This window comes from Microcaecilia unicolor, chromosome 2 (genome assembly GCF_901765095.1).
Source record: "Microcaecilia unicolor chromosome 2, aMicUni1.1, whole genome shotgun sequence".
NCBI lineage: Eukaryota > Metazoa > Chordata > Amphibia > Gymnophiona > Siphonopidae > Microcaecilia > Microcaecilia unicolor.
The window spans coordinates 432,898,360-432,917,516 of NC_044032.1; the positions used below are offsets into that span (position 1 = coordinate 432,898,360).

Consider the following 19,157-nt stretch of genomic DNA (forward strand, 5'->3'; position numbering starts at 1 on the left):
CTTGGCGCCTCCATTTCACTTTTCAGGATCTCCTCATTGGTAATATGGTCATGATATATGACACCAATAGTTCTTTGCAGGCACTGCTAATAGAATACATTTACCCCCCCCCCCCGACCCAGACATTCAAGAGCATTTAACAGGCCAGGACCAGCACCTGGCTGGTTAAATGCCCCATAACTGGCTCTCTGGCAATATTCATAGAGGATAGCCATCTATCCCCCACTGAATATTGCTGCATAGCGACTAGTGGATTACCAGTTATATCGGGCGATATAACCGGCTATCCGCCAATTTTCAGCCTGAGTTTAGCAGCCAAATATGGTCGTTTGAAAATGTGGGATATTTTTGGGCAATTTCAAGATATCTACTTAGCCGGTTATGTTGAATCTGGCTAAAAATAAACCGGATATTCAATGCCAGTCACCGGAAACAGCCCAGCACTGAATATCCAGAATCACCACAGACCACGGGAGTTAGCCGGGCTGACTCCCATGGTATGAATATCAGCCCCTCAGTATTTGTGCTGTCTTTGTAGTAATTTTCAATGTTTTTGTAGGCACAGGTCACAGTTGGCAGGACAATAGCTTTATAGATCTTAATTTTCATCATAGTGTAGATTGTTATTGCCCATATTTGAGGCATCTGCTGAAATACTAATGCCACCTTCAATTTGTTCAAAATTCTGAGGCATGACTAATGTTCCGCCAGTGTCGCTATGCTCATATTAGCCCTCTCCTGAAGTCACTTCATTGGCTCCCTATCCATTTCTGTATATAATTCAAACTCCTCTTACTGACTTACAAGTGCATTCACTCTGAAATTCTTCAGTACCTCTCCACTCTTATCTCTCCCTACACTCCTCTTTGGGAACTGTATTCATCAGGTAAATTTCTCTTATCTATACCCTTCTCTTCCTCTGCCAACTCTAGTCTCTGTTCCTTTTACATTGCTGCACCATACGCCTAGAATAGACTTCCTGAGTCAGTACGTCAAGCTCCATCTCTGGCCATCTTCAAATCTAGGCTAAAAGCCCACCTTTTTGAGACTCCATTTAACTCCTATCCCCTATTCACTTGTTCAGTACCCATGTCTGTTGTATCATTCCCACCTTAAGTAATTCTCTTATCCTTTATTTCTCCTGTTTGTCTGTCCTGATTAGATTGTAAGCTCTGTCGAGTAAGGACTGTTTCTTACATGTTCAAGTGTACAGCGCTGTGTACGTCTAGTAGCACTATAGAAATAAGAAGTAGTAGTAGTAGCTTTGCCAACCCTATAATTGACATCCCTCCCGAAAGTACCAGCTGTGTTCAACTTATCACTTAAACAAAAGAGGTGCCAAGAAACTAGAGAAGAGCAGGTGGGAAAAAGAAGGAAGTGGAAAATTATAGTTAGTTTAATATCAGTAAAAGGCAAGATATAGAAATAGTACCAAGTGCTAGAATACTGCAATATCCTGAATCCAGTGGATTACCAGATCATAGGTAACATGGCTTCACTGGAATGACTGATTTCTTTGCTGATGTGACTATATTAGCAGATGAGGGAACACAGTGAATATGGCCTATTTGAATCTCAAGAAGCTTTTGAAACTGTTTCATATAGAAAACTGGGGAGCAAGCTAGCCAGCCTGGGAACTGAAAGAAAAACTATAAACTAGGTGAGGTGCTGGATAAGCAACAGGATTCAGAGATTGGTGCTGAGGTTTATTATGTAGGTTTAATTCTTTTGCTTTTGCACTGGCTATAAGGTAATCATGACCAAAGGTTTGGGTTGTGAGACATTAATTTTCTGCACTGTGCATGTTCTCGGGCTCCATCAAAAGATTAAAAGCAAAATAGGAAAACACTATCTTCAGCTCATTCATCAGACTCTACACTTATCCAAAAGAGGCTAAGGGTAATAGTCAATAGAGTTTGGCATGGTAAAGAGAAAATAACCCAAGGAGTACTGTAAGTATAAGAGTTAGGTCTTTATAAATGACAGTAGGCAGTGTGATTTAAAAATATGCAAACATGGACATGCCAGAGATGGTAATAAAACATGATGATTACTTTAAAACGTTGGAATTATTATCAAAGCTGTGATGAAGTGCTTGGAATAAACCTGAGTTTCCTTAATGGCACTCCCTCACTGGGAGCCACATGAGACGTTAACAGCAAGACAGCCAGCCTGTGTAGTAACAGGCTTTGGCATATTTGGATGAAGCCATAAAGAGTTTTTGGTTTAGCTTTATCCCTTTGATTGGCTGTTTCTGTGGAGGCTCAGTCCTGCCACCGTGCCCACAATAACCCAAAAGCTATAACACTATGCATTAGTACAGATTTAAGAAAAATTTGCCCAGGTAAAATAGTAGCTGGGCAAAATTCATGGGCTGAAAACTTCCTTCCAATTAGTATGTGCAGTTGTAGCAATGGAGTTTTCCACTCCAGAACAGATTTTCAAAGGAAAGCTCTATCTATATGATACTGTCCCCACCAAACAAAGACAAAGAAACACACACACACAAACTCTTTCGCTCTTCAGATACATGCATGTACTCTCTAACCTTTTGGACACACCAGTGGCATAGCCATGGGGGGTGGGGCCTTGGCGGGTCATCCCCACCAGCAAAGGTATAATTCGGCAGCGGTTTGGGGGGACTGAGAGGAAATGCTTGCCCTCCCCAAGAAAAAAATTAGGTCTGGCAATGCCCCTGGGACACACACACAAGCACACTTGTACACTTAGACACACACATGCATTCTCACTCATCAGACACATATTTATTTATTTAACACATTTATACCCCACATTTTCCCACTAGTTGTAGGCTCAATGTGGCTTACACATAACCGTAGGTAAGCTGCGGTTCAGAAAAGTACAATTAAACAATGTAATAGTAAGATAGTAATCAAATAGGTATCACATAAAACAGCAAAGATAATAAGATAATACAAGATAAAAGGGTCAATGAATTTTGTTGAAACCAAGAACAGGTAATTTAGGTTGAGTCTGGAAGGTAAGCCTTCTTGAACAAGGTGGTCTTCAATAATTTTCTGAAATTTTGATGATTCTGAGTTGATTTTAAGATTTTGGGTAGTGCATTCCAAAGTTGTGTGCCTATGAAGGAGACACGTAGGTAGATTTGTATTTTAGGCCGCTGCAGTCTGGATAATATAAATTTAGGTAGGATTGGGAGAAACTGGAACTGTTTCTGGGTGGCAAATCAACCAAATATAGCATGTATTCAGGAACTTCTCCATAAATAATCCTAAGAATCAAGGTACAGACCTTAAAGGCGAAATGTTCCTTAATGGGAAACCAGTGTAATTTTTCACGAAGGGGCTTGGCAGATTTGAATTTGATTTTCCAAAGATCAACCTCGCTGCTACTAAAGCTGAGTGCACTCTAATAGAATTATAGTATAAAATGGGCTTCTTAGCATTTAACTATTTCCATTAGCATGCGCTAAGCTTTGTATAAGGGACCCTCATATTCTCTTCCTCTTCAGACACACATACACATGTGGACACATACACTTACTCACTTTTCAGATACACACTTCTGGTTCTGTGCTGCTGCCTGCTGATCATGCCCTCAACCAGTTCTGCTCACCATCATGTAAAAGTCTTGCATTTGCTGCAGCAGCATCCCCATCACACTTTCCTCCATTCCTTCCCCATGCCAACCTTTTCTCAGAAATCCCCTCCAAGATACCTCACTGGTTCTACTGGCTCTCTCCATGATCAGCACAGAGACCTGTGCAGAGCTTAGTCCCCCACTTCATTTGCACAACACAGAAACTTCTCCATGGCTCACCCCTTGCGACTAGAGATATGGATCCTACCATAGTCTCTGCTACTAATGACACTGGAAGCAGGCAGATATGGCTCATTCCTACAGGTGGGAGGATTAAAAATGCTTAGCCATTCGCCTGACTTCTACACATTAATACAGGTAATAAATAGAAATAATACATAGCAAAGATTATAGGATGATACCTTTTTTATTGGACTAAATATTTTTGAATAGCTTTTGAAAGCTATTCAAAAATGTATTTAGTCTAATAAAAATGGTATCAGCTTATTTTCTTAATTTTAATTTCTATTTATTACCTTTAAAAGTGGACTAACATGGCTACCACACAACTTTACTCAAGACATTAATATAGAAATTGTTACAGTCCTGAAAAAATCCAGGCAGTTGTCAACACCATCCTCCTGTGTCGTAAATATATCTGACAGGATCTCCCTAAATGTTTGGGACTAGGCAGGTATATATTTTGCCTATGCCTTAATCAGCCTGCTCCTGGCTAGAATGGACATAGATAGGCTTGCATCCCTAAATGACTCTAGAACTTGAGTTAAAATCCTTCACTGCTAAACTTCAGATAATCCACCAAAGTTTGTTTTTGTTTTTGTTTTTTTTTCAAATTCAGGGTCAGCCTACTCAATGAATGCCAATCATTAAAGTTAAGACAACTCGTTAGTCTACTTGTCTATTCCTTCTTCTAAAGGTATAAATAATATATGGAAATCATTTTCATACATCTAGAATTCAAAACTCTTCTCATACAACAGTACAGTCAATTTTTTGACACATATATTAATCAGCATTGCTTAGCGTGAAGAACCCTGACTTCTATTGGGAGCTTTCTTCAAAAAGACTCCCTGCCATGAAATATAACATAAGTACATAAGTACTGTCACACTGGGACAGACCAAAGGTCCATCAAGCCCAGCATCCTGTTTCCAACAGTGGCCAATCCAGGTCACAAATACCTGGTGAGATCCTCCCCCAAAAAGTTCAATACATTTTATGCTGCTTATCCCAAAAATAAGCAGTGGATTTTCCCCATGTCATATTAATAATGGTTTATGGACTTTTCCTTTAGGAAGATGCCAAACCTTTTTTAAACCCCGCTAAGCTAACTGCCTTTACCACATTCTCTGGCAACAAATTCCAGAGTTTAATTACACATTGAGTGAAGAAATATTTTATCTGATTTGTTTTAAATTTAAATTTACTACTTTGTGGCTTCATCACATGGCCCTAGTCCTAGTATTTTTGAAAAGAGTAAACAAACAATTCACGTCTACCCCTTCCACTCCACTCATTATTTTATAGACCTCTATTATATCTCCCCTCAGCCATCTTTTCTTCAAGCTAAATAACCCTAGCCACTTCAGACTTTCCTCATAGAGAAGTCGTCTCAACCCCTTTATCATTTTCGTCACCTTTCTCTGTACCTTTTCTAATTCCATTTTATTCTTTTTTAAAGAGCAATAAAAAACAGTTTGGAAGACAGCAGACCGATCAAGCAAAGGCATTATTCTGGCATTATTTTCACCCTTATTCATCTGAAGCCAAAGGTAGTTGAATACTAACATTATTAAGTTTCCAGGGGGTCCATATTCAAAGTGATTTAAGCAGGCATAAGAGGCTCCTCTCACATCAAATTCAGTGGGCTGGGCACTGATATTCAACGGGACTTAACCGGGTAGTGTCACTGAATATGAGCTGTAACCCCATACAATACTGCCGGACAGTAGAAATGTGTTTCAGGGGTGGAGTCAGGGAGGACCCAGGAAGTATGCGGGTATACTTTCCCGGTCTCCCCTCCATCTTCCTAAACATTAGCCAACCCCTCTCCTGGATCCCCCTCTCAATTAAGCACCCCCCAGACCTCTCCCAACTAACAGTGCCCCTCTCACCCACCCACCCACCCACCTCTAGATTACGATATATACTTTTCTGATAGCCAAGTGTTTCTAGAATTTATACCTCCCCCCCCCCCCCCCCCCCATGTATCTGGAATATAGGATTAGATTCAGTAAATGGTACCCATTATAGAATCACCAAACACACCAAGAAGTGTTTGCTACAAAGGAAGATGCTGTCCAAGGAGTAGAGAAAGGATGTGGGGCAACCAATCCAAGTGGGACACCAAAAGCTGAATAGATAAAATCTTTATTTCCAATGACCAGATATAAAAGACTTGATTTTCCTGTGCTTTAAGCAATATTCTTGGTGCTGTGCTTTTTGAGTGTTACTCGATGTTTTAGCAAAGGTAGCTTTTCAGCTACAAGATTGCACAACTGAAAATTGACACAGATTTGTTGACTCCTGAGGCAGGCATACCATTTGCCGAAAACACAGAACCATGTCAAGCCCATTATAGAATAGCACTGAGTGCCAATTTCAGCGCTCAAATTTGGGTGCCAGGGCTTACACCTGCTGAAACCAGGTATAATTCCTGGTGCCAGGGCCGTGCCTGGGGTCTCTGGTGCCCCACTGCAGACTATCAGTTGGCACCCCCCCCCCCCCCCCCCCCCCCCCCCCCCCCCCGTGTGGCACAAGATGCAAAGGAAATAGGAGCTGAAAGATGGAGTGCATCTTTGTGGGATTGCTCAACAAATAGAGGGTTTACAACCACTTAGCTTTTCGTGCTTTCATGTTCACGAAATTAGTAATTAAATCTTTGATATCTAACTGGGCACATATATCATTCTCAATAGCAATCATGACAAGGCTTACAAGCCTTTCTTGCGAAATACTTGATTGCAAATAATTTTTAATGATTTTTAACCGTGAAAATGATCGCTCACCACTTGCCACACTGACAAGAATTGTCAGCAATATTCTTAGAAACAAATTGCTATACATTGCAAAATAAGATAGCAGATGTAAATCCTCAAAGTGGACATATTCCAAATGCTAAAATGAAATAAAATGATTTTTTTTCTACCTTTGTTGTCTGGTGACTTTCTTTTTCTGATCATGCTGGCCCAGTATCTGATTCTGCTGCTATCTGTCCTCTTAACTCCGTTTCCAGGGCTTCCTTTCCATTTATTTCTTTACTTTCCTCCTTTCTTCTTCATTTCTTGCTCTATATCCATAAGTAAAAGCTGGGTCCTCCACAGACTTGACTGTCCAGTGGATCCAGCTTCTGCCTATTTTCTCCATCCATGTGCAGTTTTTCTCCTCTCTTCCTTTTCCCTCATCTCATCTCCTTCCTCTCTCTTCCCTCCCCTCCATTCATGCCCAGCATTTCTCCTTTCTCCCTTCCCCTCCATCCATGTGCATCTCCTTCCTCTGTCTTCCTTTCCCCTCCCCTCCATCCATGTCCAACAATTCTCCTCTCTCCCCTCCATGTCCAGCAATTTCTCCTCTCTCCCTGGGCCCTGCCCTCCCATCCATGTCCATCCTTGTCCCTCTCTGCCCTTCCCTCCTCCATCCATATCCAGCAATTCTCCTCTCTCCCCTCCACATCCAGCAAGTTCTCCTCTCTCCCTGGGCCTTGCCCTCCCATCCATGTCCATCCTTGTCCCTCTCTGCCCTTCTCTCCTCCATCCATATCCAGCAATTCTCCTCTCTCCCCTCCCCTCCATTTCCAGCAATTTCTCCTCTCCCTGGGCCCTGCCCTCCCATCCATGTCCCTCTCTGCCCTTCCCTTACCTCAGCTCTGCGCCGCCCTGGTGGCTTTAAATCTTTTACCTCCGACAGTTGCAGCAGCTGAGCAGCGACAGTAAAAGCGCTGCCGACGTCTCCAGCCTTTCCTTTGCGCTCGCTCGTTCCCTCAGTGTCCCACCTTCTTCTGACATCATTTCCTTGCAAGGGCGGGACACTGAGGGAACCAACGAGCGCAAAGGGAAGGCTGGAGACATCAGTAGAACTTTTACTGACGCTGCCCAGCTGCTGCGACCGTCAGAGGTAAAAGATTTAAAGCCTCCAGGGCAGCGCGGAGCTGAGGTAAGCGGCATGGTTAAGCACTGCGGCGGCGCCCTCCAGAGGTCGGTGCCCCCCTGTGGTGCTTACCCCGCTTACTGTGTTGGCACGGCCCTGCCTGGTGCCCATTTTGGGTGCACATCCCCGGTATTCTAGATCACTGTGTGCAAATTGTAGGAATGCCCCATGACCCGCCCATGCACCTCCCATAACCACGCCCCCTTTTGGGCTGTTCGCTATAGAATTTGGGTGCATATTGTTATAGAATAGCATGTAGCGAGATGTGCTGCAAATTCAAATTGGTGCCAATTAGCACCCAATGATTGGCACTGATTGGCTTGTTAGCCAATTTATCTGGGTGCACATCTTGATTCTGGTGGATAATTAAACTCACCGATGATCCTTCCTATACTCTTTATGGAGGGTACTATTGTCATTTCACAAAATTTAAACCTTTCCCCTCTACAGAGTGTGCCTCCTCTGACCCACAGGGGCTTACTTGCATTTCATGGAACAGTACTCTATAGAATTGCTTCTCAGTCCCCCTAGAGCAGTATCTGTTGCACCTGTGCACTACTAGTTCTCCAATCAGGTGGGGGCCCCATCCTAGCACCCTGAGCCTTGGGGTGGAAACTTGGGCCACTGACTCCTCTATCCCTTTGTCAAGGATAAGATCTTTCTCACTCAACCTTAACTACCAAAGAAACTCCACCCCTCCCCCTTCTTCCCACCCATCTTTTTTTATTTGTAACATAGTAACATAGTAGATGACGGCAGAAAAAGACCTGCACGGTCCACCCAGTCTGCCCAACAAGATAAACTCACATGTGCCATTTTTTGTACCTTGATTTGTACCTGTTTTTTTCAGGGCACAGACCGTATAAGTCTGCCCAGCACTATCCCCGCCTCCCAACCACCAGCCCCGCCTCCGGCACAGACTGTATAAGTCTGCCCAGCACTATCCCCACCTCCCAACCACCAGCCCTGCCTCCCACCACCGGCTAAGCTTCTGGGGATCCCTTCCTTCTGAGCAGGATTCCTTTATGTTTATCCCATGCATGTTTGAATTCCGTTACCGTTTTCCTCTCCACCACCTCCCGCGGGAGGGCATTCCAAGCATCCACCACTCTCTCCACTTCAAAAACTCTTGAGTTAGGATGGACAATACTCTACAACACAGAGACAACCCGATGTGCTCATTCTCCATGTAGTTTCATAGATGGTGAATAAAGGGGGAAGGGGTAAAAAAAAATAAATATGTGCACTTCCTTAATCTCCCCTCCTGCTCATTCTAGGTCTACCTTAGGGGAGACAGTTTCTCCTTCAAAGAATGATTTTAGGTTTTCTCTTTTTTGATGGGTCTCCTTCAAAAAGCAAGGCCCAGTTTGATACACCAAGGTCAGGGATCATCCTCAGCAAACCCTACAAATGTAGCCTCTGCCCTAAAACGGATCTAAGCAGGTTAGAGCAGCATTCAGCAGTTCAGTACTTTAAACCCACTATTACCTGTACTCAATCTTGTTCAGCTCCTGGCCTGTCCTTGGCTTCACTGCCTATTCACATTCCTGGTTCCAGCTTGTTCCTGATCATGCCTTGCTCCTAACCTTACTACTAGCTTGTGCCCTGGACATCTGGCATTGTGTCTTCATCTGTTACCAGACTATTGTCCTCTCCTGCTCTAGGATCCACTGCCTCCAGTCCCCACTCTGCTTCCTATGCAGCCCCATGAATGCCATACCTCTGCCAGGGATAGGTTGCAGAGTGAAGTCTCGTAACTTAGTAGCCTATGGCTGCATTCAGCAAGTCTCAGGCCCTCCCTTCTGTCTCACAGAACCCAGTGGTTCTCAGCTTATTCTAATCAGCAAGTTCAGAAGTGGCAGTCATAGAAAGTTTGTCCTCCACAGACTTCTGTTAAGTGCTTATGTACTGTAATTTAAGTCACTTTATTAGAGGTTTGAAAAAAAAAAGTGTCAGGATACTTGTACATTGATTTGTATGGATCACAGAGAACAGAGAAGTAATTAGATACATTTTCCCACTATATGAAAATTGCTTTGCAACTCATTTGGCTTAAAAAGAAACACATTAAACTGTGCCCACTGTGAGGCTATTATCTATAGCAGCTGTACTCAAGCAATTTTCCTAAGATTATAGATCACTGCCAGCCAACCTCCAGCTTAAAAGCAACACAGGATCCAGAGTACATAATTGTGTTTTGTACAAAAATACTAGTTTACAGAGAAGCCTTACAATTTAGTGAAGCTACATAGTACTATGCTGATAGCCAAGAAACTGACATTGATATAAAAAATACAGTCAGCTACTTTCCTACAAAATATAACTTCTTGTGTCCAGCAGTATCATAAATGTACAGTTCAGTCTCGTTTATCCAACCTTCGCTAATCCAACCATCCGGCATATCCAACAACACCCCCCACCCCCCTGGTGACATCGGTGCGTTGAAGTTAAGAAGAAAATGGCTTCTCTTTCTATTTTACATCATAGCACACACGGAAGTTTCGCACCTGAGACCCTACTTTTGCCACCAGACATGACCATTGTGACCCAGGACCCTGCTTTTACTGCACAATGAGTTTTACTCTCTTTTTCTGCAACATTTTTAATAGAAATGTAATACTGTATACTACGGTACTGTATTTTTATTCTTCCTCTTCAGATCTGTGAAAGATCACTTCTGACATGGCCAGTGAAAAAGAGGAAAAAATTGTTTTGTCTATAGAACAGAAACTTGACACTTAAACAAGGGTGAATCCATCCAAAAAACTGCAACAGAACTAGGAGTGGGGAGAGTAACAGTAATTGACTGGAAAAGGCAATGTAGTGAGCTGAAGAAATAGGCTTGATATCGTGCCTCTATGTTTTCATTGAACACTAGAAAAACTATGAAAAAATGTGAATATGAGAAGGTGAGCAAAGCCTTATTCCTGTGGTTCACATAGCAAAGAGACAAGGGCATACCTATATCAGGGAGTGGAGGAGTGGCCTAGTGGTTAGAGTGGTGGACTTTGGTCCTGGGGAACTGGGTTTGATTCCCACTACAGACACAGGCAGCTCCTTGTGACTCTGGGCAAGTCACTTAACCCTCCATTGCCCCATGTAAGCCACATTGAGCCTGCCATGAGTGGGAAAGCACAGGGTACAAATGTAACAAATAAATAAATATTGCAAGAGAAAGCTCTGATTTTTCAAAAGGACGTGATCTCACTGCTAGTATCAGGTGGATTGATCTTTGGAAAAAAAGATATGGAATAAGGCAGCTCTACATTGCTGGGGAAAAGCTGTCAGCGAACTCTGAGGAATTTGTCACTTTCAAAGCGAAATTTCAGCATCTTTTTAAAAAGGAAGGCATACATCAAGGGACCAGATATACAACTGTGATGAAACCAGGTTAAAATTTAAAATGTTGCCATCAAGGACTCTTGCATCACGGACTGTAGCAATGCAACTGGTAAACATAAATTACCACTGACTTTCATTGGAAAGTCAAAAAATCCTAGGGCCTTTAAAAACATGGCTCCTGCTGCATTTCTGGTGTGCTGTAGGAACGATAACAATGCCTGGATGGCAAAGACATTTTCTGAAACTGGTTTTTCAGGGAATTTGTTCCATCAGTAGAAAACTTCTTGAAATGATCAGTGCCGTAGCGAGGGTGCCTGACACCCGGGGAGGGTCGCCACTGCGCGCCCCACCTCCGGAGCACACCCCACCGAAACGCACCCTACCTTTCAGCGGGGGGCAGGCGGGAGGGCCGATCCGCCCCCCAGTGCACGTCACTGGGAGCTGCGTCGGCTCTGCTGCTTCCCTGCTTTCTCTGCCCCGGCACAGGAAGTAACCTGTTCCGGGGCAGAAAGAGCAGGGAACCAGCGAGCCGACACCCCCCCAGCGCGTGCACCCGGGGCGGACCGCCCCACTGCCCCCCCTTCCTACGCCACTGAAAATGATAAACCTGCCTAGGAAAGTAATCCTTCTATTATATAATGCACCATCTCATCCCAATGAGGATGAACTGAGATGTGCTGATATTAAATTGCTTCTTCTGCCTCCCAATGTCACATCTTTGTGTCAGCCAATGGACCAGGGCGTACTGGAAGCCTTAAAAAAATATTGCTGTAAGCTTTTTTACTACGCTTGTTTGTGCACTGGATGACGGGAAAGGAATGATTAAAGTTTTAAAGAAAGTGAACATCAAAGATGTTATCTACTGGATCGCTCACAAGCTTATTTTCGAAAGTGATCGCCGGCCATAAATCGGGAGATGGCTGGCGATCTCTCAAAAGCAGCCAAATCAGTATAATCAAAAGCAGCTTTTTTGACAGCATCGCCGCTTTCCTGTTGCCTCGCCGGTGAAAGTTCAAGGGGGCGTGTCAGAGGCGTAGCGAAGGCAGGGCATGGGTGGGCATGGGCGTGGCTACCAGACGGACGGCTTTCGCGGATAATGGGAAAAAAAAAGCGGCGTTCAGCAGTATTTTGCCGGGTTTACTTGGTCCTTTAATTTTCACGACCAAGCCTTAAAAAGGTGCCCCAACTGACCAGATCACCACCAGAAGGAATCGGGGATGACCTCCCCGTACTCCCCCAGTGGTCACCAACCCCCTCCCACACTAAAACAATAAAACTAAAAACCTTTTTTGCCAGCCTGTATGCTAGCCTCAAATACCGTACCCACCTCCATGACAGCAGAATGTGTTGTATCCTCTGACAGCCTTTCCCTGGTTGTGATGTGGCTCTCAGGTGAGTGTGACACCTTTTCTGTTAGGTGCACTGCAGAGTCACATCAGCAATGCATTGTGGTGGGTGTAGGGTAGTGGGCTCTACTCCCATGGTGCTTTCCCCCCTGCTAACTGGGTCAGAGTGTGTCCTGTTTTGTTTCCGGTAGTCCATGAGATAGTGGGCCATTTTTGTCAGCCCGTTTTAGATCCCTTTCATGTGTTACCCACGTTAAAAAACTTAGTTATTACCTTGAATGTTGCTGAAAGAGGGCATTGTACACCATTCTGCCAGCTCTGACCTACTGCTAATCTCAGTACCAGGGAGACTCTTTGCCAGTGGGGCACAACCTCTGATCTGCAGTTAACTGTGAGTAAACGTGCTTATTCAAATAAAGGACTTTTTCAAAGAGATTAGTCTTCACGTGTCAACTGGTGTGCCAAGGTTATACAGCAGCAAAACGTCCTAGAGGCCTGCGTGAATGCAGGTCCCTGGAGCACTTTTAGTGGGTACCGCAGTGCACTTAAGGCAGGCGGACCCAGGCCCATCCTCCCCCTACCTATAACACTTGTGCTAGTAAATGGGAGCCCTCCACTGTACCCACATGTAGTTGCCCCCTTCACCCCTAAGAGCTACGGTAGTGTTGTACATTTGTGTGTAGTGGGTTTTGGGGGGGGGGGGGGTTGGGGGGCTCAGCACCCAAAGTAAGGGAGTTATGCATGTGGGAGCTTTTTCTGAAGTCCACCGCACTGACTCCTAGGGTGCCCAGTTGGTGTCCTGGCAGGTCAGGGGGGCCAGTGCACTACGAATGCTGGCTCCTCCCATGACCAAATGCCTTGCATTTTGCCGGGTTTGAGATGGCCGGCAGTTTTTTCCATTATTGCTGAAAAACAAAACCGGTGATCTTAACCCCGGCAAACTCTGGCATTTGGCCGGGCTAAACCGTATTATCGAAAAAAAAGATGGCCGGCTATCTTCTTCGAAAATACGGTTCCGGCCAGCTGTTGCGCCGCCGCCAAAATAGATCGCCGGCGATCTATTTCGTCGGCGATGTTCGATTATGCCCCTCGGCACATCATGTACAGAAATCGAACTTCCAACCATAGAAAAATCATGGAGAAAGTTAGTTACTTCCTGAGAATGAAAATGAACAAGGCCATGCCACTGAACACGGAGCAGCTGAGGAAGATCTCCTTCCTTTGTTACAGGAAATACCGGGCTGTGAGAATGCCATACAAGAATGGGTGCACGCAGATGAGCAAGAAGAGCTGACAATGATGTGATTGCTCTGGTGCATTGGAATAGGAATGGAGATAATGCCGATGAAGGCACCTCAAGTGAGACTAAACATACGATTGTAAAATTCAGTCATAGTGAAGGTGTCAAGGCAATTGAGGATGCACAGGCATCCATGAAGTAACAGCTACTGATGTAATGTTATTGAGATGCTGGCGTGACCTTGCAGCGAGGAAGAGACGTAAAATGGGTAAACAAACATTAATCACAAACCTTTACAAAACAATTTTATAATTTAAGTTTACTGGTTACATTCGTTACGAGGTATATAGTACAATTGTGTTTTTACAGTTCTGCATTGGTCTGATTTTATGGTATAGTACAGGGCGGGACACTGAGAGGGAAGGGAAGGCTGGAGGCGAGCTGACGTAAGCTCATTTGCATATGGTTACGAACCCAGCCAGCCAGGGACGCACATGGATAAATTATTATATAGGATAAGCCACTACAAGGGACATATAAAGAATGATGTGTTAGTGCATATAGTGAAATTGTTTTTGACCAAACTGGTTTACATTTTGTTAAATGCATTTCTCTGGAAACAAATACCCCATATTTTATTCTGGGGGATGAGGTTAGATCCTGATTCCTCTACTTTTTGTCTTATTGACCCACAATAGACACGTATGTTAATCTCAACTTTGTTAAATGTTTCAGACATATCCATCAACTACAGAAGGAGAAAAACAGGATGGAATCGGTTCAGAGGGTGGCTACAAAATTGGTAAGTGGTGTCGGTCATAAAACATATAGGGACAGGCTTAGGAACCTCAACATGTATATGATGGAAGAGAGGTGGGAGAGAGGGGATATGTTAGAGACATTTAGAAGGGATATGATAGAGATGTTTAAATACCTCAGTGGCGTTAATATACAGGAAGTGAGCCTTTTTCAAATGAAGGAAAACTCTGGAATGAGGGGGCATACGATAGAGGAAATAGGCTTAAGAAGAATAGCTACTTCTTACATGTGAGCATACTTTGTAAAATGTTACTTGTTGTTATGTTGTGAGCTCTTGATTGTATTTGTATCGAAAATCAATAAAAGAAATTAAACTCAAGAAGAATCTAAGAAAACACTCTTTCATGGAAAGGGTGGTGGATGCAGGGAATGGCCTCCTGGTGGAGGTTGTGGAGATGGAGACTGTGTCAGAATTTAAGAAAGCGTGGGACAGGCATGTGGGATCCCATAGGAAAGGAAGAGTTAGTAGTTACTGAGGATGGGCAGACTTTAAGGGTCACTTGGCCCTTATCTGCCATCATGTTTCTATATCTGGGCTCTTACTGGCTGGAATAGTGACTTCTGTGGTGTACCTAGGTTGGCTGCCACCCATGGCGGGTCACCACTGTGCTCCCTTCCCTGGCGTATCATGGCCCCCTCGGTGCATCACTCCCTCCCCTCCCCACTGAAGCACATCACCCACCTCCCCCTGAAGTGCATCATCCTCATCACTTGGGGGTGAATGGAGCAACTGTGCGGCTATCGACTGTCGGTCCTCTAACCTGGAACAGGAAATGACATCAGAGGTGGCAGGGAGCCGGCGGAGTCAACAGCCATGTGACTGCTCCGTGCACCCCCTTGCTGTGTACACCTGGGGCAAACCGCCCCCACTGCCCTGCCCTTGGTATGCTAGAGAGTGACTTACCTCTGTCTAAGCTATCACGACTACTACTTAGCAAATTAGTGGATGTTGGAGCTCCACAGAATCATCTGCTCCATTTATTCTGAGGTCCAACACATGACATTCACAAAATTCCCTGATCAGTTTGATGGGACACAAATCCCCAATTTAAGTCACCTCCATCACAGTGCTAAAGCACCATCTCTGAGCTGTCCCCTTAATTTCCTCTTTGTCAATTAATACTTTTAAGTACCTTTGCTCCCATTTCACCTTTGGGCCCACTCTCTCCGGAATCTCCCTGCAAAAAAAATAAAAAATAAAAAGATGATCCTCAAATATTTCAAAAGTGATAGAAACATAAATTATCCAGTTCAGCTGTCACGAGATTGTAAGCAACAAACAGCTAGTGTGGGCTTTTGCAGCCTGGGTCTGTGCCAAAATAAGGATAAATGACTAGATTCAGTAAATGACACTCTAAAGACAGCACTGAAAAAAAATCTGCATGGAGTGCTATTCTATAAATGGCGCTCTGAGTTGCGCATTGTTTATAGAATACCGCTTACAGCCGATTTTGGCACCAAACATTGAGAGCAAAAATTTACACCAACTGAAACCTGGTGTAAATCCTGGAACATAATTTAGGCGTAGATCCCTGCTATTCAGTAATACTGCGCGCATCTTTAAATGAATGTCCTTAACTCGCATGTGCCCTCTCTATGGCCACACCCCCTTTTGAGTTACACAGTAACAGATTTGTGTGCGGACCCTTATAGAATAGCATGATGAGCGTCCAAATGCAAAATGTTGCCAATTAATGCCAATGATTGTTAGCACCCTTATTGGAACTAATTAGTTTCGTTAGCCAATTTATTTGCATGTGCATCTAAGGATAGCACACAATTTTCCTCACAGAAATGTGTTTGCCATCTATAGAATCCAGGGGGGAAGTGTTCAATACATTATGGGGGTCTTTTACTAAGCGGCGGTAAGCCCAATGCGGGCACACCACTAGCTAAACCAGAAGTGCCACCAGGCTGCAGCAGCAGCCCAGCGGTAGCTTCTACCCCTAGCATGTGCCATTTCCAGTGCTACAAAAATATTTTTATATTTTTTTAGCGCCGGTGTTTACTCAGTGGTAATCGGACAGTGTTGGGTGCTGCCCAGTAACAGTCGGGTTAGCGCGGGACCCTTACTGCCACCTCAATGGACGGCAGTAAGTGCTCCCTCTCAAATGGCTGCACGGCCATTTCTTAAAAGGGCACCTCAGCGCGCATCAAAAACGTGTGCTGATGCCAGCGCAGGCTCCCTTTTGTTCGCAGCTTAGTAAAAGGACCCCTATGAGCTTTATAAAATGTGTCTCCAAGAAACACCCAGAAAAAGTCGGCAGTTTTGCTTAATGTTTGCTCCAATTTTGCTTTAAGTTTTTTTTTCACAAACTGCTAGAAGATAAATGACAAGTGCAACAGAATCTTTCACATGTGGGACACATTTTCATATAAGCCTTTTGAAAAACTGACCCAGAATGCCACAGGGCTGTCTGTTTTCTCTATCATTCTCCTGAAGGTTGTTTGCAAGTATACCAATGGTGGGAACAACAGTACATATGGGCACAAAATATAAAATAAAATCAACTTTAAAAAATTGACCTTGCCTAGATACTCTCTAGTTTAAATTCAATGTCCAATCTAAGAAATCTAGGGCCCTGTTTCCAAAGGCACACTAGCATTTTCAGCACTCTAACGCCTGTGTTTACAAAGGTGTGCTATAGGTGCGTTAGCGTTTTTTAATGTGCGTTTAATGCTAACGTGTGTCAAATGCTAAAGCACCTACAGTGGGGGAAATAAGTATTTGATCCCTTGCTGATTTTGTAAGTTTGCCCACTGACAAAGACATGAGCAGCCCATAATTGAAGGGTAGGTTATTGGTAACAGTGAGAGATAGCACATCACAAATTAAATCCGGAAAATCACATTGTGGAAAGTATATGAATTTATTTGCATTCTGCAGAGGGAAATAAGTATTTGATCCCCCACCAACCAGTAAGAGATCTGGCCCCTACAGACCAGGTAGATGCTCCAAATCAACTCGTTACCTGCATGACAGACAGCTGTCGGCAATGGTCACCTGTATGAAAGACACCTGTCCACAGACTCAGTGAATCAGTCAGACTCTAACCTCTACAAAATGGCCAAGAGCAAGGAGCTGTCTAAGGATGTCAGGGACAAGATCATACACCTGCACAAGGCTGGAATGGGCTACAAAACCATCAGTAAGACGCTGGGCGAGAAGGAGACAACTGTTGGTGCCATAGTAAGAAAATGGAAGAAGTACAAAATGACTGTCAATCGACAAAGATCTGGGGCTCCACGCAAAATCTCACCTCGTGGGGTATCCTTGATCATGAGGAAGGTTAGAAATCAGCCTACAACTACAAGGGGGGAACTTGTCAATGATCTCAAGGCAGCTGGGACCACTGTCACCACGAAAACCATTGGTAACACATTACGACATAACGGATTGCAATCCTGCAGTGCCCGCAAGGTCCCCCTGCTCCGGAAGGCACATGTGACGGCCCGTCTGAAGTTTGCCAGTGAACACCTGGATGATGCCGAGAGTGATTGGGAGAAGGTGCTGTGGTCAGATGAGACAAAAATTGAGCTCTTTGGCATGAACTCAACTCGCCGTGTTTGGAGGAAGAGAAATGCTGCCTATGACCCAAAGAACACCGTCCCCACTGTCAAGCATGGAGGTGGAAATGTTATGTTTTGGGGGTGTTTCTCTGCTAAGGGCACAGGACTACTTCACCGCATCAATGGGAGAATGGATGGGGCCATGTACCGTACAATTCTGAGTGACAACCTCCTTCCCTCCGCCAGGGCCTTAAAAATGGGTCGTGGCTGGGTCTTCCAGCACGACAATGACCCAAAACATACAGCCAAGGCAACAAAGGAGTGGCTCAGGAAGAAGCACATTAGGGTCATGGAGTGGCCTAGCCAGTCACCAGACCTTAATCCCATTGAAAACTTATGGAGGGAGCTGAAGCTGCGAGTTGCCAAGCGACAGCCCAGAACTCTTAATGATTTAGAGATGATCTGCAAAGAGGAGTGGACCAAAATTCCTCCTGACATGTGTGCAAACCTCATCATCAACTACAGAAGACGTCTGACCGCTGTGCTTGCCAACAAGGGTTTTGCCACCAAGTATTAGGTCTTGTTTGCCAGAGGGATTAAATACTTATTTCCCTCTGCAGAATGCAAATAAATTCATATACTTTCCACAATGTGATTTTCCGGATTTAATTTGTGATGTGCTATCTCTCACTGTTACCAATAACCTACCCTTCAATTATGGGCTGCTCATGTCTTTGTCAGTGGGCAAACTTACAAAATCAGCAAGGGATCAAATACTTATTTCCCCCACTGTATAGTCTCAGGTTGTCCTTAAGGTAGACTTATCAGGTTTTTACAAAACACTTTCAAATAGGGAGACAGACATTTTAGCACATTTGATCATAACAATGAGGAAAAGATCTCAAATCATTATTTAAAGTGATAATAAAAGCAGCATTAATCAGCTGAAGAGCTGCAATTAAATTGTAAGGCATGAACATGAAATTCATGACAAGCCATGAATAGTAGCGTGGCTGGCGGACAGACTGGGAGCCCCACAGACACAAGGTACTGTGTAAATCAAAAGGAAACTTTATTGCTGAACAGGCAAACAACAGCAGTCTGTTTCTCTCACAGACTCAGGGCTTAACTTGGCAACAATCACATTAGCAATGGTTTCTCTTCTCTTCGGT

The 19,157-nt window shown here is 44.1% G+C and overlaps 1 protein-coding gene across 1 annotated transcript in view; it reads right to left on the bottom strand.

The window, feature by feature from the left end:
* Positions 1-19,157, bottom strand: part of LOC115462122 (collagen alpha-1(XXV) chain-like) — a 323,214-nt gene that overhangs the window by 35,299 nt on the left and 268,758 nt on the right. The window contains exon 13 of the mRNA XM_030192160.1: positions 15,609-15,653. Coding sequence (XP_030048020.1) covers positions 15,609-15,653 — 45 coding nt within the window. The remainder of the gene's footprint in view (positions 1-15,608; positions 15,654-19,157) is intronic.